The sequence below is a fragment of the Watersipora subatra genome, chromosome 2 (assembly GCF_963576615.1).
Source record: "Watersipora subatra chromosome 2, tzWatSuba1.1, whole genome shotgun sequence".
Taxonomy (NCBI): domain Eukaryota; kingdom Metazoa; phylum Bryozoa; class Gymnolaemata; order Cheilostomatida; family Watersiporidae; genus Watersipora; species Watersipora subatra.
In genome coordinates this window covers 43,687,817-43,711,842 of record NC_088709.1, presented here as the reverse complement: position 1 = coordinate 43,711,842, position 24,026 = coordinate 43,687,817, and the positions used below count along the sequence as shown (strand labels likewise).

General features: G+C 34.1%; 1 protein-coding gene across 1 annotated transcript; it reads right to left on the bottom strand.

Moving 5' to 3' along the window:
• Positions 1-15,166: 15,166 nt before the first annotated feature.
• Positions 15,167-22,576, bottom strand: LOC137388238 (monocarboxylate transporter 5-like). The gene is made up of 4 exons (XM_068074738.1): positions 22,381-22,576; positions 19,175-19,318; positions 17,087-18,190; positions 15,167-15,447 (listed from the first exon to the last, which is right to left on the bottom strand). Exons 1-4 carry the CDS (start codon positions 22,574-22,576, stop codon positions 15,167-15,169), a joined length of 1,725 nt encoding a protein of 574 aa, XP_067930839.1.
• Between the last annotated feature and the right edge of the window lie 1,450 nt (positions 22,577-24,026).

Below are 24,026 nucleotides of genomic sequence, written 5' to 3'. Positions count from 1 at the left end.
AAAATGCTGGAATGTAAGAACAATTGTAATCCCAGTAGTCATTGGGGCACTGGGCGCAATAACACCAGCGCATAAAATGTGGCTTGCCTAAATACCAACAGCAATCAACTCAGGTGAGTTGCAGAAAAGTGCGCTATTGGGAACAGCTAAGATCTTGAGGCGAGTGCTCAAACTCCCAGGTCTTTGGTAGCAGACCCGAGTTAGAGCAGAAACTACCACCCATACGGGTTAACCGAGGTGAGGAAACATTATATATATATATATATAGCATGAGTATATATATATGTATATATTATATGTATATATAATATATATTATATGTATATATAACGTATATATATATTATATATATATATATGTTTTATATACGTATATATAATAGGGGAGAGCGGGGTAAGTTGCCACCATTTTGACAAAAATGCAGATTTTTCACTACGTATTGATATTTGCTTTCCTAAACTCTAATAATAGAAACGTAGGACTGTTTGCTATGTAGCATCATCTTTACAAGTGATTAGCCATAAAAGTTTGTTTATGGTTTGTTATTTAAAAATGGTTGTTAGTCGGTTCATCTTCCCCCAACCCTGTTCCAAGTTGAACCACCTATTGGGGTAAGTTAACATATGGTAATAATTTTATAACAAACCAAGTTTCAAATAAGAATAATATATCTTGCAGTAAATTATGATAATATAAGTTACATTTAGCATATATTGTTGTTTTTAAGGTCAATTGAACGGCGACACCATTAACGTTGCGCCCCGTAATGCCCTTTGAAATAGGTTTTAGAACTTTTAGTATTCTGCCACTTCTAATGGTGTCAGAATCTTTGGTGGTGGGCATGATAAACCGATTAGAGTGCCCAACTCTCTTCAGGGAATCGATATCATACTTTTGACCAGATATGGCTTCAATCTGAGCAGCCTGTAACAGTTTTTTTTCTTTTGTATTTAACAAGAAAGAAAGTTTCTACTTGAACGTCATTGACTTGAACATTCTCATCTGTGATTGCATTGTCAATAAAGTGTTCGGATAACACAAGTTCTGGCTCATCATGGTTGGGGTCAGAACTCTCAACCACAGATTGCTTAATTCTTTTTCATAACTTTCGACATAAGAGACCTTAGGCTGTGATTGCTTTGTTTTTCAATCTCAATAGCCTCTTTGACAAGTGTGCCAGTAATTAAAGCCAACTTTCTCATCTTTTTTTCTCTGTTCAATGTTTTTTCTGACATATGACGGGCAAGGTAATATTTCCCTTGGTTATACTTGGTGGTACTTTTAGCTGATTCTTTATTGCAAATTCATAACCCAGTTCCAAAGTTTAATTCTTAGACAGTCCGTAAAAAATTGGTCAGCTCTCTCGTGTGAGAGGCCAAGTCTTTTTCTAACCTATTGCTGAAGACCATGTGTGCTATCCTAGTGTCAGAATAGCTGATCACGGTTTGCTCATTCTTCAACTCATACCGTGTTAGGGTAATTCAATCTATGCCATGTGCTAAAGCCACTTTCCTAACTGAAGTTACCACAGCAACTTCAAGTAAAGCAGGATCCACCACTTCTTTGCTTGTGTTGCCAGGATTTGCTTGTCGTATATAGTTTCGAGGCATCAAAAATAGGGCAAATGCATGCCTATACATAAATAAATATCTGGGGTGAGTTGAAAGAATCCCTGATGGTATAATTTGAACATATGTTCAACTTACCCCATCAGCCCTGGTTCAACTTGCCCCATAAGAACAACAAGGATGACTCATTAAATAAAAGCTAAAATTTGCGTTCAATTAAAATAACAATATCCAATAATGGTTTTCTATGCAATAGACATCTACCAGTAAAATAATTTCAGCAGCCAAGTTGAATGTTTGCCTTCCAACCTAAAAATTTATTATGCCATCATAATCACTTTTATGCAGCAAAATTGACTTATGTAAATTTTTAGCTTAGCTTGCAAGTCTGTATTGGCTGACTATTCAGAGAAAATGATGTAATCACGCTGCGCTAGTCATGTGACCGATAAATTAGATTAAAGCTATCCAGAAGAAGGCAAATCTTGGGGTGGCTCAACTTGGACATAGGTTCAACTTACCTCACCCTCCCCTATATATACATACATATAATATGTATATATAATATATATATACTACACGTATATATAATATATAGGGCCTATATATATGTACATACATTGTATATATATTATATGTATATATATACATATAATATAAATGTATAATTTTTATTGGCATAGGTAATCATCAACAAATTGATGCTTTTTGGTAAATCACAAAATATAATTTTTTTTACAACAAAAAAGGCAAATAAATAAATAAAGTTAAATATTTATTTATCTGATAAAGTTAACAGATAAATAAAGTTACTCTAGCCAATAGCCGAAGGAAATACATGTAGATAAACTTTGTTGAACACCGTTACACCAAAACAACTAGTAAGTAATTTGTCGGACTAGAGTACGTCGAAGCTGATAACACCTAATCAGGGTGGAAGCAGTCTTAGGTTTTTTAATCAAGGTTGCTACAGATGCATGTATAGTGTGTTTATTATTGTTGGGTAAATAACTCATAAACACCTAAATACAAGTGCTCTAAAACTACAAGCAAGGAAATTTCATATATTTAAATAATTTTATAATGTTTGTTTAGCTAAGTTATTAAATTTAAAAACAGACTGATACACCAAGTACTTTTGCTTCAATTCTTTTAACAGCCTTTTGCAAAATATTTTCTATAAATAAAATGAACTTGCTATTGTAAGATTTCTTTACTGCACCAACATCTTCTATGGATTTTTTAACGTTTCTGTTTTATATTTTATGGTGTTTATGTTGTATAGTGTGTTTACCCAAAGCCTGTTCATACTGTCAAGAGTATACAGAATTCATACCACTCTTTTTTCACGAATGACAGTATTTTTTGTCTTCAAGAGTATTTTCATTATTTCGTTTATAAAATTAACAAACCTTGTAGTAGAGAATAACTGACCACCACATGCCAGAACTGGGTAGCAAAGGCTGTAGCTACAGCTCCAACACACAACATAACTCCAGCCAACAAGTGCGTTCTCCATATTCCAATGACTTCTATGATAAGCGATATCAGTGGACCTAAAAAGGAGTGAGCATTAATAAAACAGGAGACAGTTTTAAGCTCATCAGATCAAGTCATGGCTTTTCAATCAGTTTTGGAGGAAAAGGACCATGCAGAACTAGAGGTCGTGAGTTCAAATTCAGTATGCAGCAGATATCTCATTTTTAAAACTTTATCGCTATAGCTGGACAGACGTACGGACAGATGGACAAACTTTGAAATTTATATATATAGATTTAACAATATTTGACAAAACAAAATAATAAATCTATATTAAAAAGGCCCACTTTGGCGCAGTGTGTGCGCATGAGTGTGTGTGTGGGGTAGTGTTTGAGACAATGTTTGAGTAGACACTATACATCTCCATATTTTTAAATTATTTCATCTAAATTGTACTTGCATATGCCCCGTGCCTGCTGTCGGGTTGCTGAAAGTGTTTTGCTTCAACTCTCAGACACCCTTCTGATTAGAAACTCTAGAATGCACATTTGCATGCATTCAGTATTGTTATATATGTACATACATACATTGTACATAAATATGTGTATATGTACGTACATACATTGTACATAAATATATGTATATGTATGTACATACATTGTACATAAATATATGTATATATGTATGTACATACATATATATACATATATTTATGTACAATGTACGTACATACATATATATATATATATACATATATGTATATATCTGTATATATATATATATGTACAATGTATGTACATATATGCATTGTAATATATATGTAATGTTACACTTTTCCCATGATATGCAGTTTGAAAGTTAGAATGGCAAATGTTGTTGTATGATGAATACAAATCAGTTTTCTGTGCAAAGACCTTTTTATTACCAGTATCGTCGTATTCAAAGTTTTGATGGATAGCTTCTGGTAGAACAGTAACCTTTTTTATACACACACACTTTTATGCAAAAATCGTTATTATTAGTTCAACATATTCAGAACTTTTATTTTGTTTTTTCAGTTCGTATTCAATGTATCATTACCAAATCATATTTTATTGTAATCGCAGCAAAACAGACTTAATTTCGCTATTACTTGCTAATTATTTCACATTTACATCTAAATCTTTTAAAGCTGTTTTGTTTTTTTTAAATTTATTTGACCTGCACGAAACATTTTGCTCATGATATGAAGTTTGAAAGTTACAGTTGTTTGACAAAGTTTGAAAACTTTAAGATTTGCTTTTATTTTTTCTCCTAATTTACTTCAACCCAAAGCACTACCACAAACACAAACAACTACACAATCGATACAAATGTAAAAATGAGATATCGTACTGTCTTTGTCTGACTGAACGAAGAGAGAATGTCGAAGCTCTTCCAATAAATCTCTGTGTGAGAAGAATTGGCCTTGACCCCCATACATAGTAATTTAACCTTACCAAAAAAATCTTTTAACAGGAGCGTTGTAAGGTGTGGGCACATTGCTAAAATAATTAGCGTGTGGTTATGGTAGGTATATATCGAATATGATAACGCCTTAGATCAGAGTTTCCTAAGAAGGGCATCGTAACATGTGAGCGCAATGCTAAAATAATAGCTATAGCGGGACAATCATTAAACCAATACACATATGACCAATTTTGACAAACATATATATATACATGTATATATATATATATTTGAAAATTATTGCGAAAAAAGTAAACTTTTAGTATTTGCGTTACATACCAAAATGTAAGTATGTAACGCAAATACTAAAAGTTTACTTTTTTCGCAACAATTTTTCAAATATTTCAAACTCCACTAATAATCTTTTAGGTTTTTTGTGTAGAGTTCTCTTTTTATATGCTTTTGCACTTGCTTTTAGTTAATATATATATATATATATATATATATATATACTAATAAATTATTTAAAAGCAATACTTATCTTTTTTCTCAGCTACTGTCAGTTTCATGACTTACTCATTTATCAGGCTGTGTTGAAATAAACAAGATGGTGTCTAATCTCTTCTTTCCATGATCTTATTGGCTACTTTTCTTTCTCTTAGTTCTTATTGGCTAATTTCTTTTTTTTCTGATTGGCTGTTGGTTAGTAGCTACAAAATGAGAGAGAAGATAACCTTTGGAATGTTATCTTCTCTCTCATTTTGTAGCTACTAACCAACAGCCAATCATAAGAAGAAGAAATTACCCAATAAGAACTAAGAGAAGGAAAAGTAGCCAATAAGATCATAGAAAAAAGAGATTAGTCACCATCTTGAGGGCATTTCTTCATTCTTGGTAAAAGCCTCGCTTAATTTTGACACTTGCCAGCTTTTTTCCATTGGCCTCTAGTTCTGTCTTTCATTTGATCAGTGAAATTTTGATGAACGCCACAAGAACAGGGTGAACATTGTACAACCTTAGGCATTCAAGTGTCTAAATATGGGGAATTGAGTCATAGGCCTTTTTGTAGTCATTCCAAGTCATGGCAAAACTGGTATGTCTTCACCTGCTGTCTTGACAGACCATCTGATCCACCAGCAACTGATGTTTGGCTCCTCGGGTGTTGTGTCCAATTATTTTTTGAGCACTGGTGTTATAGTGACTCATGTACAGTTCGTCCTTTGGTCAGCCATTCCGGATGGTCACTTCTTTTATTAAGCATTCCATTTGCTTTGCCATTCTAGTGTGAAGTGGTGTCAATTTCTTCAACCAGAAGGCTTAAATCATGTCATGGCCAAGGTGCTGCCCAGTTCTTCCTACACACGCTGCACTCTGCACTTGATGTCTATTTTGCTGATGGTGAGTCCTTGCTGAGCCGCAGTGTGTTGGTGGCTTTCTTTGAGCCTCTTCAGCCAATTTGCAGTGGTGTCATGAGTAGCTCCTTTCTCCCAGATGTCCTTTCAAAAGGTGCTGGATTTGGGAGGATCTAGTATTGACCTCTGTAGTTCACCTAGGAACTGGGAATACGCTCTAGATGGATTATTGGTAAACAGTTTGTTCATTCTCTTGTTATTCTGCTCCGTATCGCTTTAGTCGTGCCAAGAGTGTTACTAGCTGCTGTTTAGCATATTCTTGTGGCACACTCTAGAGTTGCCCCGATTTTAATATTGGAATCGGTATCGGTACCGATATGGGTGTTAAGTATCTGAATCGGTATCAGCCAATTTTTTCTTAAAAATCGGATAGTTCAGATACTTTTTTATAGATCAACTATTTAGCAGAAAACAGTATTTTAGCCTGCTACACTAATCAAAAATTATCAGCTGCAAGTTCCTTACTTTTACCTAATGAATTCTGGGTCTGTCACACCATCTATTTCATGCCTATAGCCTAATAAACATCCACACAGCTGAGGAATCTCTTAGCTTTAGTCAGGACGTAATCACAAAGTGCGGTATTTTCCAATTATGGCGATATGATTTATTGCAGCCAATCACGAACAAGAAAACAATTGATGAGCAACAAGATTGCAGTGTAATGTTTCTATTTACTAGCATTACGAAAGTAATTTGAGTAGTGGATGCATAAAGTTATCCATCTCTCTCTTGATCCTGACGATATGATGTATCGTTTGTATCGCATAAAATAATCTCAGTGGCTTATCGGTATTTAGCCTATCTTCCATCATCTGTGGCTAGTGAGTCCTTCTTCAGTACGACTGGCTACATCGATAGTGATAGAAAATAAAGGCGTCTCACTGAGGTAATTGAATCACTAACGGTAATTGAAAGAAACATTTGAACTTGTACAGGCGCAGCAGTTCATTCAACAGTAGAAGAGAGACTTCATTATCACAGAGAAAGCTTTACCACTAACAGTAATTACCATTATTAATAGGTAACAGAATTCAAGAAACATGGACTGTTTTGTTACTAGATGCACGGTATGGCAGTATGTGAATATATATACATGTAAATCTTTTTTCTATAAATACAAACAAATAAATACATCAATATTTATATTTTCTTTGCATTAAATTTATATTTGCATAATAAAATTAACAATTATTTATGCAACACAAAAGATCTGAATCGGTATCTGAATCGAATTATTTTCCAATAAGAATCGGTGTATCGAATCGGTATCTGAATCAGCTGGTGAAATTAGAATCGGGGCATCTCTAGCATACTCTTTGGATGCTCTAAATTGTGGTTAGATTCTTCACTGAGCCTACTCATTCCGAGTTCCAATATGAGGTGCCTCAAAAAGAAAGCTCACTCTTTACTCTCTAAAGAAACACTGCATGAGGTCTGTGTTATCAGTCCGAAACCATTTCATTCATTTTGAATCAGGAGCCCATTTATCACCACCTTGTTCTGGTACAGGCAGCGCAAACCTTGATGATCGGGCGATGTCGAAGCTAACACGGTTTTGGTAATTGCACTCATCATGGAGGTTGTAGACATTATATAAGCAAGGGTTTTGACAAAGGAACACCAGAAGGGCATAGTTGCTGGGTTTTGAACCTAGAACCTAATGATCACAGTCCAGATACCTTACCAACTGCACCATCTGTCCTATATATGTATATTAATAAGACAGATGGCGCATACATCTGCCCGATATATACATATCGCGATATATACATATCGCGCATATATGGTGCATAGATGGCGATATATATATATAAATATATAAATATACATATATATAAGCTATATATACACTAATTGAATGCCCTGCATTAAAAAACAACATACAAACATTACATTACCTACTACATTACTTTTATACTACATTACCTGCAATTGTTTGTAAGCTGTTTTTATTACCCTTGCAATGCCAGGCATTTCTCTAGTGAGGCAGCGAGCCAGCTGGCAATCGTTATGTATGACACGACGACGTATTTGAACTGATGTAATGAATATCTTTACTATTATTATTATTATTATTGATCGTAGGTAAGAGTAAGTAGTTTAATGGAAAAGCTCGCTGCTTCTAAAACTGGAAATTCGAGATAAAATCCCCTCATGAAAATGTTATTATCATACGTTGAGAGCTAAACTGCACAAGTTTGGCTGCTACAATAATACAATATGAGATGCCTTCTAATGCATACCAATCTAACTGCTCGAAATAGGAATCTCATAGGAGCATACTTATGTAGGAATCTCGTATGCCGTTCTCGAATACATGCTATTCTCTGACTCATTTCCTGTCATGTGGTGAGGAAGAAAATACGAGAGCACATTTTTTTGAAATGTGTGAGTGATTTGCTAGTTTGACTCTTAGTTTAGGTAGGAACATAACTTAAGAGTTTGGATGATCTTGGAAAATGTTTGAGATTTATCGGTATGGGTTACCACTGCAAACCAGTTTAAGCCAGTACACTTTGACCGCTGTTCCTTTACCTACCTGTGAGAAAAAGAGATCCAGAAAGAACAGCTGGAGCCACGACAGCCATTTCTGTGGTCAAGTTGAACATCTCTATCCAAGTATAGAGCAGCACAGCTATAGTGCCGTATGTTGATGCAGCAAACATCAGCATAGATATGGCCATGGCAGCAAATGCCAGCCAGCAATACCAGCCTTCATCCTTTTTATTTTCCATTTGAGAGCCTGTTATTGTGAGTGGCAGTAACCGTAAATAAACCTAAAGAAAGCAGCATGGTGTCAAGGACATCTAGCCAGGTAGAAACTCTAACAATTCCTAGCAAATGGAAAATCATCCACTCCTGAAATTCGCTGATAAGATTATAGTTTTAGATTGTAGACTAGATACTATAATCTATAGTCTATAAATTGTAATCTATAAGCTATAGACTGAGATGTATAGTCTCTAAACAATAGACTACAGTTTATATATTCTGGAGTCTACAGACTGTAGTCTACATGTATATACTATACTATATACTAGTCTATAGTTGACATATACTGTAATAGACTCCATAGTGTGCTCATAGGGTGTGGAAGATTAGGAGGTGGATACTGTGCGCAGAGGGTGGATGATTAAAGGGGATATACTGAGCTCATAGGGGGTGGATGATTAAGGGGCACATACTGTGCTCATAGGGTGTAGATGATTAGAGCTCACATACTGTGCTCATAGGGTGTGGATGATTAGGGGGCACATTATTGAGGACAATATCCTTAATGCATATGAAGATGGATTCTTGATTTTTAGCATGAACTTTAGCATGAAGCAAGATCAGAATGAGTTATACTACACAGTTTATATCTCAAAAGAGCAAGAGCACATAACAACCAGCTCATCTTAACCTATTCAAACCGATCACTGATTACTTCACGTTGTGCTTAACGTAATGCATAGCGTAAAACCTGACCCTGTATAACGGAAAAGCATGAAACAGTACATTCCCATATACAATTGTCAAAAGCCTTCATGTGTACAATATAAAACAGTTTACAGAATTCTATATATATAAATCTCAATGTTTCACCAACTGTACCTCTGTACTTCTGTACTTCTGTACTTCTGTACTTCTGTACTTCTGTACTTCTGTACTTCTGTACTTCTGTACTTCTGTACTTCTGTACTTCTGTACTTCTGTACTTCTGTACTTCTGTACTTCTGTACTTCTGTACTTCTGTACTTCTGTACTTCTGTACTTCTGTACTTCTGTACTTCTGTACTTCTGTACTTCTGTACTTCTGTACTTCTGTACTTCTGTACTTCTGTACTTCTGTACTTCTGTACTTCTGTATGTCCAGCTATTATCACTATGCAGTACATAGTACACATAGTCTGAGTACATAGTACACATAGTCTGAGTACATAGTACACATAGTCTGAGTACATAGTACACATAGTCTGATAACATAGTACACATAGTTTGAGTACATAGTACACATAGTCTGAGTACATAGTACACATAATCTGAGTACATAGTACACATAGTCTGAGTACATAGTACACATAGTCTGATAACATAGTACACATAGTTTGAGTACATAGTACACATAGTCTGAGTACATAGTACACATAGTCTGAGTACATAGTACACATAGTCTGAGTACATAGTACACATAGTCTGAGTGCACAGTACACATAGTCTGAGTACATAGTACGTAATCTGAGTATATAGTACACATAGTCTGAGTACATAGTACACATAGTCTGAGTACATAATACACATAGCCTGAGTGCATAGTACACATAGTCTGAGTACACAGTACACATTGTCTGAGTACCTAGTACACATAGTCTGAGTACATAGTACACATAGACCGAGTACATAGTACACATAGTCTCAGTACATAGTACACATAGTTTCAGTACATAGTACACATAGTCTGAGTACGTAGTACACATATTCTGAGTACATAGTACACATAGTCTGAGTGGACTAAAAAATACCAGGTCTGCAGGAAGAGTAAAAGATTTTTTAGAATGGCGGACAATGCAGTCGTCTGCCAAATCCTTTTTATAATTCTTTCTATCTGATGTGGAATCTCGTATCACGTATCTGTTTGAAAATAACAAAAGGTAGAAGGAGCTTTTCGAATAGTTGCCTTTGTAAACTATTGAAGCAATTAATACAACATTTGACACGCGTTACAGGGTTCATCCTACTTATTGACATGCAGGTTGCAGTAATGTAAAATATCATGCGGGAGCTGTAAACGCCTAAAAAAAGACACCTCAAAGATGCTTGAGAGAATAATTTTTTGGCAGTCGTTAAATTCAGTTCATTGATCATGTGACCAAAACAATCAAATAAGCAAATCGCAGTTTGGTTTAACCTTTCCTCTCACGCTTTGGTGAATCAGAGTTGTAGCCTGTTAGAGAATGTTTGTCTTTAGTTAACTATAATTATAGCTATGTGTTAACATAACTTGAATGAGTCATTCGCTTTACACTACAACTGAAGATTTTGATTATTCTAGAACATTCTATACTTTGTGGTAGTTCGTGGTGTTTCTCTACTCTGATAGATGTTACATTGAATTTCTAATGAGACAGAGGCGAAAATGTAATTTATGAAGCCATGTATTGTTTATTTTATTTATACTGTATTTTAATTTATATTATTCCTATTTTCATAGTTTGTTCAGCTTAAAATTGTTGGCTGTACCATAAAGTAGCCAGTCACCAACAGAGTAAATATTAGTGTCTAAAATTCAAAACATTTTGGAAACTCACATGCTTCTCTATACAGCAACCATTGTTAAGTGGCCTAGAACACCTGACACGCTAGCAACAAGCTTGGGTTCCAATAAAGGTCAAGGGTGGTAACAGAAATGACATCTAACCATAACTTGCTCTATTCAACTTGGCATATCTCTAGTCATCGATGTTTCTTTACCACTGGAATCAGACATGTTCAGCCAAGATCACAGAACTATTGTTTGTACAACAAACTCTTAAAAACACTCAGAATCTCTGTCACAGTTAGCTAAGCAGACGTCATAATCAATCTGTGATAGATTTCTCACACACATTTACCTCTATGGATGTTTTCTCTGCTGTTAAGTTATAAAAGATACTGTATTGTACTGTATGTTGTATTGGGTATTCCATGACTATAGTTTGCAGAAAACACCCTTAACAACTTACTAAATCTAATCACGTGTAACTTTTCTGACACCTAAACATTTCTTTGCAAAAATGTCTTACTGATTATGCCTTCAGACTTGGCAGTATAAAGACAGTTATAGATATACACAAACTTTCCTATCTTTCATAACTAGTGAACTTTCAATACTATAACTAAAGGTACGTACGGTGAGATGCAAGATTACTGACTTACCTAGATGTTGAAAAGGTCGAACTTCTTCTTTTAATAGAGCTGCAAGTATTTTCATCCTTGACCTCTGATTGACTATAAGCTCCAATAAATCTGCGTCTATTCAAACATTCAATAGGAAAGTGTAAATATGAACTCTGCTTTTGTGTTTTGTAAATCAGAAGCTTTCATAAACGATGCTTAAAATAACTACTTTGTAATACCTGATTGGTTCATTCATTCCTGATAGCAATCATTCAAGTTTTTAGTGTACATTTTTGTTCTGCACACAATTTTGCTGCCCAACTCAACCTATTTAATTATTAAAATCGGCAGCATTACCATCTGTACAGAGTCAGCATAAAGATTAGCAGAAAATGCGTAACAATGATTACAGTTTTCAAAGATATGTTATTATTGTACTTTATAAGGTTGAATTCAATTATGTTGCCCTAAACAGGCATGTAGCCTTTGAAGACAGCAGTGTTAGTCTTTGAACCACAACTGGTACAATACAAGGTGAAATTGTAACTAGTGATAGCCTTATTGAACCTAAAGCACTAGTTTGTACTATTTTATGATATGTATATGAAACCCTTAAGCTGGCTGATGCAATGTTTAGGTTGAACAAGTGGTGTAGTCGAGTCCTAATAATATCGACCCATTCTTAAGCTGGACTCAAAATCTTTATTCAAAAAAGCATAGTGTGTATCAATAGGTTTTTGAAAGATGGTCTCTTAAAATAGCTAAATTTGTATTGACAATATAAAAGGTTTTTAGTTTTGATAAAGGACGAATTTAGAGCTAACACAGTTCACAGAATAGTATGTGCGACTCATTTGGTGTAACTTTATAACAATAATTTAAAAACTAATGCAGGACGTATAAATACAATATAGATTATTTGCAGTTATACTTCAACCTTGTCAACCTGAACAAAAGATTTGCGATGTCATGATGTCACGAGACAGTAAACTGAATACTATACACTCAATTTTAGACCTCTAGATTGTAACAGTATATGTTAACATTGATAACCTTATTGTTATTGTAACAGTATATGTTAACATTGATAACCTTATTGTTATTGTAACAGTATATGTTAACAGTGATAACCTTATTGTTATTGTAACAGTATATGTTAACATTGATAACCTTATTGTTATTGTAACAGTATATGTTAACAGTGATAACCTTATTGTTATTGTAACAGTATATGTTAACATTGATAACCTTGTAGTTATTACAACTAGTACACTTGCAGTCACACGGGCTGTGAGAGATCATCATGTATGATGACTATGAGTACAAAGTAATCCATGAATGTTTATTTTAGTGTGAATATAGTATATTAACATAATATTAACATGTGCTATTTCCTTTCCTCAACAGGCGAATATTGATGAAAATTCATTACAGTGCTCGCTTTGTGTGTTAGCCTATACCTTTTTCCTTAGAATCTGACGACTTTCTGATCTGTGATTGATTTCACATATTAGAACTAACATAGCTACAGTACTGTACTTATCATGTAAGATTATAAGTATCAGCTACTCCTCACTCTCTTATACTCAATAAATAATTGTTACATTTATAAAGTTCGTATTATTTTATAAGTTTATAAGTTTGTAAAGTTCGGTTTATTATTATATTTTAGAGTTGCTTTTTTTAAACATAATTTGAATACATGTAAAGTGTTTTAAGTTTAAACACAGTTAATTTTATGGTCAATTTATCACCTCACTATTTTTTTTTAACGTTGGTCTAATAAAATTTCAATTGCGAAAACTTCCATATTCAGTTATCCTTTTTATTTTTAAATTAGTCTGTTGAATACGAGTATTCAGAAAAGTAACACATAATCTAATGCCTCCAAAGAAAAGAACCTGAAACCTTATGAGTGGTGTGGTAATGACTGATGTCTACGAATATTCGAATCTACAAATAAACAGCTTCATGTAAAATTTAAAATACTATTGTATGTGTTAAATAAAATTAATCTTTTGTACAAAAGCTTTTATCCCCCGAGCAACGCCGGATATTTATCTAGTCATGTTATAATCTATTTCTCCGACACAATTACAAACCAAAATAGCTCAGCTATGTTAATGTTTGCTATTCTGTAACACTGAGTTATTTGATTGCAAGTGCTAGATAGCCTTATAAACATCTTATGTTATACCAAAAGCAAATATAACTAGTCTCAGAAGTTACACAGGAGATCTTCCTATAATCTGTTCAGTTGACTAGGAGTTGTTCTTTCTTGCACTCAAGTGTAAGCCCTTAAATGAAATTAATCTGTTCATTTTATTAAGAGTTGTTCTTTCTTGCATCTAAGAGTAAGCAATAAAATTTAAAATGTTAATGTTCTATATTGAATGGCAAATGAAATAAACATGCAGTTAGTACCAGATTAGAAATTGAATAAGATGTTTGAATTTGAATAAGAAATCAAATTTAGAAGTTTCAAAAATCTAATTTTGAAAGCATAATGCGTGTCTGTTGTATGAAAAAGCATCTTCTATATTAGTTTTAATTTTTTGTGTGATGTTTTACTTATTTCTAATAATAGTGGTAACCATGGGAAATATTGTTCTGGTTAGAATTAATAAATATCTTAAAATTATAATCCAAAAGGCATGTGAAACATGAATAAAACGCCAAAGATTCTGTAAAAATTAGTATGATTTTGTTTTAAAGAAAATAAAAGCTAAAACAGCAGCATTAGATTACAAGTTATATAATAATTAGTAATCAGTGACTACGCACTCTCACACAGACCACATAAACACCAGAAGCAATCGGCCCGCAGATGGCCACACCTCCGAGAGAGTAAAATGAATTTTTCATCCCGATGAAAGTTCCAAGATAACCTGCTCCGATTGGTCCAATAACTGAGCCAACACCCACCATTAACATCAAATATGAAAATCTAGTCAAAAACTGTTCATTGTGTCCAAACTGATACTGGATGAGTGATGCCATGCCACTGTTAAACATGCCATTTGTCAGCCCAAAAACAACACTGATGATAAACATTCCAGCTGGGCTATTTGCTAGTGGCATAGCCAAGAGTGACAAGCTTAGCAGGGTTGATGTCACTATACCAAAAGCCTGTCTGTCAATAGACCAATGAAATAAGGATGTTAAAAACAAGCAACCAATAACAGTACAAATTCCTGTTACAGTCATTGCAAAAGAAGCCTGTTTCAAAGAGAAAATGCCCCTTGTAGATACAGAGTAGTCAACAGCCAGGGAATAGTATGTGTTTTCACCGAGTGACACGGTCATAAAATAAAACATGTACAGTATAGATATTGGGTCTTTTATCACTGCTAAATTCGTCTTTAGCCTGAGGCTCAAGGGTTGCTTACTGCTTCCCTCCTTTTCTAATTCTTCTGCTTGTCACTCAAGCTTCATGTCAATGTCGGCTCCTTCGACATCAACTGCCACCTTCTGCTGAGTAATGTTTGCATCTGAATCTTCTTTGCCATTTTCATTTGGTGAGCTTGTTTCTTTGTCACATAATTGGGCAGGACTTATAGATAGGGAGGTGTGGCTATCATCCCTACTAAAGGTTTGGTTGTTGTATGAGGAGGCAACAAACTTGTCACGAGATTCCTCAGGGCGAATTGTACCTCTGTAGATTACGGCAACTGGAAATATAAGCAGATCTGCTGCCGCTCCTATAAGAATGGTCGTTCTATATGATGTCGCATTGAGGAGATATTATGTCAGCACGGGGCCGATTTATTTAAAACATCAATTATCAAAACATCAAACATAATGTTTAATTTTAACTTAATGTTTATTTTGGATATATTAACATATATTATATTATATATAGTATATTAACATGCGCAATTTACTTTCCCCAACAAGCGAATGTTGATAAAAATTCATTACAATGCTCGCTTGTGTTAGCTTATCCATTTTTCCTTCGAATCCAATGACTTTCTGATTCGGGATTGATTTCACATTTTACAACAAACATAGTTACAATAGTGCACTATCATGTAAGATTATAACTATCAGCGATTCCTCATTTTCTTATTTTCAATAAATAATTATTACATTTATAAAGTTCGTATTCATTTATAAACTTATAATACAAATTTGTAAAGCTCTGTTTACTATCATAACTTCAGAATTCTTTTTTAAACATGAATATTCTTTTTTTAATATAGTGTTTAGAGTTTAAGCATTGTTAAGTCTCCTAAGTTACTATAACTAGTTGGTTTCGAATCTTCATGTATTATTAATATTAATTTATCATCTAACCACTTTTTTCAGACACTTGTGTAATAAAATTTGAATTACAAACACTTCCATATTCAGTTATAGTTTTTATTTTTAAATTAATCTGTTGTATACGTGTATTCTGCAAGATTACACATAATCTAATGCCTTCAAAGAAAAAAGAACCTGCAATCATTTGCTTTTTGAGTGGTGTGGTAATGACTTATGTCTACAAATAATCAAATTTATGAATAAATGGCTTCATATAAAAGTTAAAATACTAAACTTTGTATGTGTTAAATAAAATTACTCTTTTGTGAAAAACCTTTTTATTACCCGAGCAACGACGGATAGTCATCTAGTCATGTTATAATTTAATAAAAACATTAAAAACAAATCAATTTCCTGACCAAAGACTTTTTTATGCTACCTGGGCAACAGTGAGTAGCACAGCTAGTCATGTTATATATATACATATCAGATGCAATTACAAACCAGAACAGCTCAGCTATGTCAAGGTTCACTATTCTGTAACACTTTGAGTTATTTGCTTGCAAGTGCTAAATAGCCTTATAAACATCTTATGTTATGCTAAAAGCAAATATAACTAGTCTCAGAAATAACACAGGAAATCATCCCATAATCGGTTCATTTGACTAGGAGTTGTCCTTTCTTGTAACTGAGTGTAAGATATAAGAATAAATTCAAAATTTTAAAGTTCTATATTAAACGACAACTAACATAAACATGCAGTTAGTATCAGATTAGAACTTGAATTCAAATTTAGACTTTTCAAAAATTTAATTTTGAGTGCATCATGCATTTCTGTTCTATGAAAAAGCATCTTCTATATTAGTTTGAATTTTGTGTGTGATGTACTGCCTACATCTATTAATAGTGGTAACCATGTAAAATAATTTTTTTGGTTATAATTCCCAAATATATCAAATGTATAATCGAGAAAGCATGTAAAACAAAGAAAGAACTTTGAAGAGTGTAGAAAGTAATGTTTTTTGTTTTAAAGAAAATAAAAGATAAAACAGCAGCACTAGATGACAAGTTATATAATAATTAGTAATCAGTGACCACGCACTCTCACACAGACCACATAAACACCAGAAGCAACCGGCCCACAGATGGCCACGCCTCCAAGGAAGTAAAATGAATTCTTCATTTCGATGACAGTTCCAAGATAACCCGCTCCGATTGGTCCAATAACTGAGCCAACACCCACCATCAACATCAAATATGAGAATCTAGTCAAAAACTGTTCATTATGTCCAAATTGGTATTGGATGAGTGATGATATGCCACTAACAAACATTCCATCTGTTAGCCCAAACACAACACTGATAGTGAACATTCCAGCTGGACTCTCTACTAGTGGCATAGCCAAGAGTGACAAGCTCAGCAGAGTTGATGTCACTATACCAAAAACCTGTCTGTCAATAGACCAATGAGATAAGAACATTACAAAAAAGCTACCAATTACGGTACAAATTCCTGTTACAGTCATTGCGAAAGAAGCTTGTTTCAAAGTAAAAATGCCCCTTGTAGATACAGAGTAGTTAACAGCCAGGGCAAAGTATGTGTTCTCACCGAGTGTTACAGTCATAAAATAAAACATGTACAGTATAAATACTGGGTCTTTTATCACTGCTACATTTGTCTTTAGCCTGAGGCTCAAGGGTTGTTTACTGCTTCCCTCCTTTTCCATTTCTTCTGCTCCTTGCTCAAGCTTCATGTCAATGTCAGCTCCTTCGACATCAACTGCCACCTTCTGTTCAGTAATGCTTTCATCTGAATCTTCTTTGTCACTTTCATTTGATGAGCTTGTTTCATTGTCACACGGTGGGTCGGAACTTAGAGATGAGGATGTTTGGCTATCATCACTAATAAAGGTTCCATTGTTGTATGAGGAGGCAACCGATTTGTCAAGAGATTCCTTAGAGCAAAATGTACCCCTGTAGATTAGGGCAGCCGGGATTATAAGCAGATCTGCTGCCGCTCCTATAAGAATGGTTGTTCTATATGATGTCGCATCGAGGAGATATTCTGTCAGCACGGGGCCGATTAAGATTCCACCATGTCCAGCAGTCATCAACGCTGCGTATACCTTGTCTTTATACTTGTCAAAGTAGGTCGACACAACTCCAATACTTGTTATTTGCATTGCACCGGCTGCTAAACCTACAATTTGATAAAACTTCAACAATTATGTTAAACTCTGGTAAGGCTGATAAAATAATGCTACAAACACTTCAATTTAACAAATATTTTCAGCCATATTTCTTGGTTTGGTCAAAGCGATTAGTTATATCATCAGCTGTATACAACAATTATGCTACAAGTATATAGTAATTGATAATGATATATAATGTTTTAATATATATTAATGATATATAATATATTATGTTACAAATCTACAAAGAACAGCTTAGTATATCATGTTTTAATTAAATGAATTGTTAAATAAACAATTGAAATATATCAGGCATTCCAACTGATAATAGTATTTGTCTCCCTTTGTATGCACTCTGTACATCGCAAGGGAGACAACTTTATAATTGATTGTGGTAGAGCTGGAAAGCTTTATAAGAGTTTTGGCATATCAAATTTAACGCCTTTACACAGCAGTAACGTCTCCATGTTTAGAGTTATTAGGTCCAATCATGGAGATGCTACTACTGCTTATATGATAGTATATACAGATATAAAGGTATATACATGTAGATGCTATACGAAACTTTTGCTATGCGATTCCAACCCTGATATAGGTGAAAACTGTATGGCAAGGGCGCGCTGTATGCCTAAATACACGTGCTCTAAAACTACAAGCAAAGAATTTTCCTATATTTAATTAATTTTATAAAGTTTGTTTAGCTAAGTTCCTTTAATTTGAAGCTTGGCTGATACACCGATCACTTTTGCTGCTATTCTTCTGCATAACATTGTCTAGAGTTCTAAATAAGCATAAAATGAACTGGCTGTTATAAGGATTGTTTGCGGCAGCAAAATCTTCTACTAATTCCTTGGTGTTTATATTATATTATATTGTCCTTACTGTCAAGAGCATACAGAACTCATACCACCCTGTTTTTACGAATGCCAAAGTCTTTTTTGTCTTTCAGGGTTTATTTACTTTTTTATGAAGTAGGAAAACTGTTTACAAACCTTGTAGTAGAGAATAACTGACCACCACATGCCAGAACTGGGTAGCAAAGGATGTAGCTATAGCTCCAACACACAACAACACCCCAGCCAACATGTGTGTTCTCCATATTCCAATGACTTCTATGATAAGCGATATCAGCGGACCTGAAAACAAGGAGTGAGCATTGATAAAACAGAAGACAGTGTTTAAGACCATCAGCTCAAGTCATGGCTTTCCAATCTGTGTTGGAGACCAAGAAACACACCTTTATTTACTATTACGAGTAATGTAGTCCGTTGCCAATTGTTCTCAGTGTGCCATTATTATGGTATTATTGGTTTTATCACAGCTTGAGATGGTGTTATTTTCTGTCATCGACCTTGTCCCAGAAGCAGATTCACTGTGATGCATATGGTGCAAGTGCACCACCCATAATATAGCAAAAGAATGAAAAAAAATTAAAATCTATCAAGAATTGAGTGAAGTACATTTTATTTCACTGAGAACTTGCTTTGGGAGGAAATGAACAAAAAAGCTCGTTATAACGATCAAATTTTAATAACCTTGACCTGACTTTGTTTAGCTTATTATAAACAAATGAGGGTGGTCCCAATAGACATCTTCAATGGAGCCACCACTCTTTTGAAAGAAGTACCACAAGCAATTTTAAAAGCATAATGTCTCAGAAGAAAGGCCAAAAACCAACTTAGGATAATTTCTTTCTACAACAAAACTACAATTCCAAAAATTGTCCCTTACTATGTCTGTTTTATAAGAGCACCGTTGTGTAGCTAATGCTACAAAACATGTTTTATTTTTTCATTTATAATTATATTTCAAAAACTTTACACCACACACTTTTTTCCTAGATCTGCCCCTGTTGTCCCACTAGGCTGGGATAAACAGGACCTCTCTAAAGATGTTAGCCGACCGTAACAGGACTGTCTGTTGTAATATTTCTTCCCATCAACTCTCAGTAAAGTCATCCAATCAGTAGCCAGATGTTTGGCACCGAGAGCTTCTACCACACAAGGATAACTTTCGCTGCTTTCTTTCATATTCGGATTACCTCCAGTGCCAGCATCTAGTATTTCTCAAATTCTTTCTGATTCTCCTTCTCTCACTTAGAGATCACCATGAACACCAATAGCAACAATCAGCGTTTCTGACCTCAGTTTATCCACCACTATAATATCAGGCCTCTTAACCTATATGGCACTCTCAGCGTGTATACTGAATTCCCACAATATTCTTACATACTCATTTTCTAGCATTTTTGCTTTTTTGTGAATCCATAAAAATTCTAAAACAATCCTCAAAGCTTCATCTTGCACACTTGAAATACTAAAAGAAAAATATGTGCTCAGATTTCCCCAAAATGCTATAAATATATGTATACTACTGAATACCCGGCATTGCCTGGGTAATAAAAAATCTTTGCACTGAAAGCTCATTTTTATTTAACATATAACAACAGTTACTTATCAAAGTTACTTACTCAATACTTACTTTCAAAGTTTATATCATGAGAAAAGTGTTTTGTGCAGTTAAAATAAATTAAGAGAAACAGTAAACCAATGTAAAAAATGTTTAAATATAAAATATAAATAAATTAAATATGAAAAAAGTGAGCAAATAATGGCTAGATAAAGCCTGTTTTGCTACAATTACAATGAAAAATTATTGTTATTTGTCACAGAAAAATTTGTTATTATTTGTTCAGTGTCGACATCGTAAAACAAAAATGTTTTACAGAGTGGTATAGAAACTCATGGTAATCATTTAATGCAAACACCCACTGGTAAAAATCATCAAAATTTTATACATGTATACGTATGTACATATTAAAAATTAGTAACAAAACAACAGCAACTTTAGGATCTGAAAGAAAATGTAAAATTACAATATACTACTTGCAGTACATACAGTAAAGAATTCTTACCCTTGAGACAGACGCATAACGTAAACGTGAAGTTTAACTTAAATGGATTCAGCTTACTAAACACGTAAGCCGTGTTTAGTAAGCTGAAGCAGACAAAAACAGCCTACAAAACACGTGTGAGCCGTTAAATAGGAGGATTCGTTATAGCTATAAGTCGAGAGTTAAACTGCGAAAGTTTGGGCTGCTATAATAATTCAATTTGAGATGCCTCCTAATACATACCAGTGTAACCGCTCGGAATACATGCTATTCTTTGACTAATTTTATGTCATAGGGTGAGGAAGAAAATACCGTAGCACATTTTTTCAAGTATATAAAAGAATATAGCTGTGCTACCCGACTTTGCTTGGGTAATAAAATTCTATGGTCAGGAAATTGATTTGTCTTTGACATGTAACAACATTTTCCGCTCTAACTGTCAAGCTACATAAAATAAGAAAAGTCTTTAGTATAGTTGAAAAAAATTAGGAAAGAAAATCAAAACAACCGTAAAGGTTTTCACACTTTGTCAAACAACTTTTAAACTTCATATCATGAGGAAAATGTTTCGTGCAGTTCAAACGATTTAAAAAAATAAAACGGCTATAAAAAGGCTTACAGGTAAATGTGAAATAATTAGCAAGTATTAGCTAAGTTAACTCGGTCTTGCTATGATTACAATAAAATATTATTTGGTAATGATACAATTAATAAGAACTGAGAAAACAAAATAAAAATCCTGAATATGTTTAATTAATAACAACAATTCTTGCATAGAAGTGTGTGTATAAAAAAGGTTACTGTTCCACCAGAAGCTATCCATCAAAACTTTGAATACTATGATACTGGTTCCTCTCGATAACGGTACAAATGTAAAAGTGAGATATCGTATTGTCTTTGCCTGACCAAACAGAGATATAATGTCTAGGTTCTTTCCACATAGACGATATAATGGTCTGCGTGAGAAGAATTGGCTTTGACCCCAGATATAGTAATTGAACCTTACGAAAAATATTTTTAACAGGGGCGTCATAACGCGTGGCCGCATCGGTAAAACAATCAGCGTGGGCTATAGCTATAGCCGGAATGACAGACAGATCAACCCACACACTTTGAGAAATATATATATAGATTTGCTAATTTGATTTTTAGTTTAGGTAAGAACATAGATTAGGAGTTCTGATGATTTTGGATAATGATTGTGATTTATTGGTAAAAGTTACCACTGCAAACCAGTGCAAACCAGTTAAAACCAGTACAAGCCAGTTAAAACCAGTGCACTTTGAGCGCTGATCCTTCACCTACCTGGGAGAAAACGAGATCCAGACAAAACAGCTGGAGCCAAGACAGCCATTTCTGTGGTCAAGTTGAACATCTCTATCCAAGTATAGAGCAGCACAGCTATGGTACCGTATGTTGATGCAGCAAACATCAGCATTGATATGGTCATGGCAGCAAATGCCAGCCAGCAATACCAGCCTTCATCTTTTTTATTTTCCATTTGATTGATAGCCTATGATTGTAAATGGCCGTACCCTCGGATGCACCTAGAGAAAGCAGCGTGGTGTCAAAAACATCTAGTGAGGTCGCAACTGTAGCAATTCCTAGCAAATGGAAAATCATCTACCTATATATGAAGTACGCTGATGAGATTATAGTTTTAGGTTATAGACTATAGGTACTATAATATAAAGTCTAGAAATTATCATCTATATATTATAGACTGAGATGTATAGCCTGTAATCTATAGACTGCAGTCTATATACTAAAGTCTACAGACTATATAGACTACAGTTTATTTACTACTAGTTGGATGCCCGGCGTTACCCGGGTAATAAAAGTCTTTGCAAAACAAATTTATTTTTCTTTAACATGTAACAATAGTTACCATTCTAACTTTCAAACTTCATGTTCCAAGGAAGATTTTTGCATGCAGGTAAAATAAATTTAAAAAACTATGAAAGGGTTCAAATGTAAATGTGAACTAATTAGCAAGTAATAGCTAAACTAGGTCAGTTTTGCTATGATTACAATAAAAGATGATTTGGTAATGATGCAATTAATACGAACTGAGAAAACAAAATAAAAATCCTGAATATGTTGAATTAATAATAACAATTCGTGCATAGAAGTGTGTGTGTGTGTGTGTATAAAAAAGGTGGCTGTTCTAGCAGAAGCTATCCATCAAAACTCTGAATACGACGATATTGATACCTCTTAATACTGGTACAAATGTAAAAATTAAATATTCTACTGTCTTTGTCTGACCAAACGGAGAGAGAATGTAGAGGTTATTCCTACTTAAGATAATGCAATTGTCCGTGTGAGAAGAATTGACCTTGAACACGATATAGCATATGAACCTTATGAAAAACCAGAAAAAGAAATTCGCGAAAGAGCAAAAAAAGCATTTTGTTTAATAGAGTTAAAAGAGAGCATAGAGATTCAATCAATACGTCATTTTGGGTGTGAAAACAGCAAAAGGGTGTATTTGCTATATAGTAAGAGCTATGAACTGTAAAAGCTTTCATTTATAGTTTTGTGGTTAGAGATTTGAATAACAAACTTGCGGGTACGATCTTTGTGAGTTCAAGCTTAGCAGAATGTGAAGAACAAATTCCAAAAATTTAATAGCTATGGCTGGACATACCAAAGGACAGATAGATGACAGATAGACAACAGACTTTAAGAAATATATACTATAGTCTATATATAGACTGACTATGAACTATAGTATACATATTACAGTCTATATACTATAATCTATAGACTGACTATAGACGAACATGTATAATCTGTAGACTGTAAATCTTAGTCTACAGAGTACAACTTATAGACTATTCATGTACATTTAGGCTATAGTGTCTATAGACTAACATCTATAGTCTGTAGACTATGGTTTATACCTTTAAACCATAGACTATAATAGTTAGCGCTGAACATCTCATTGT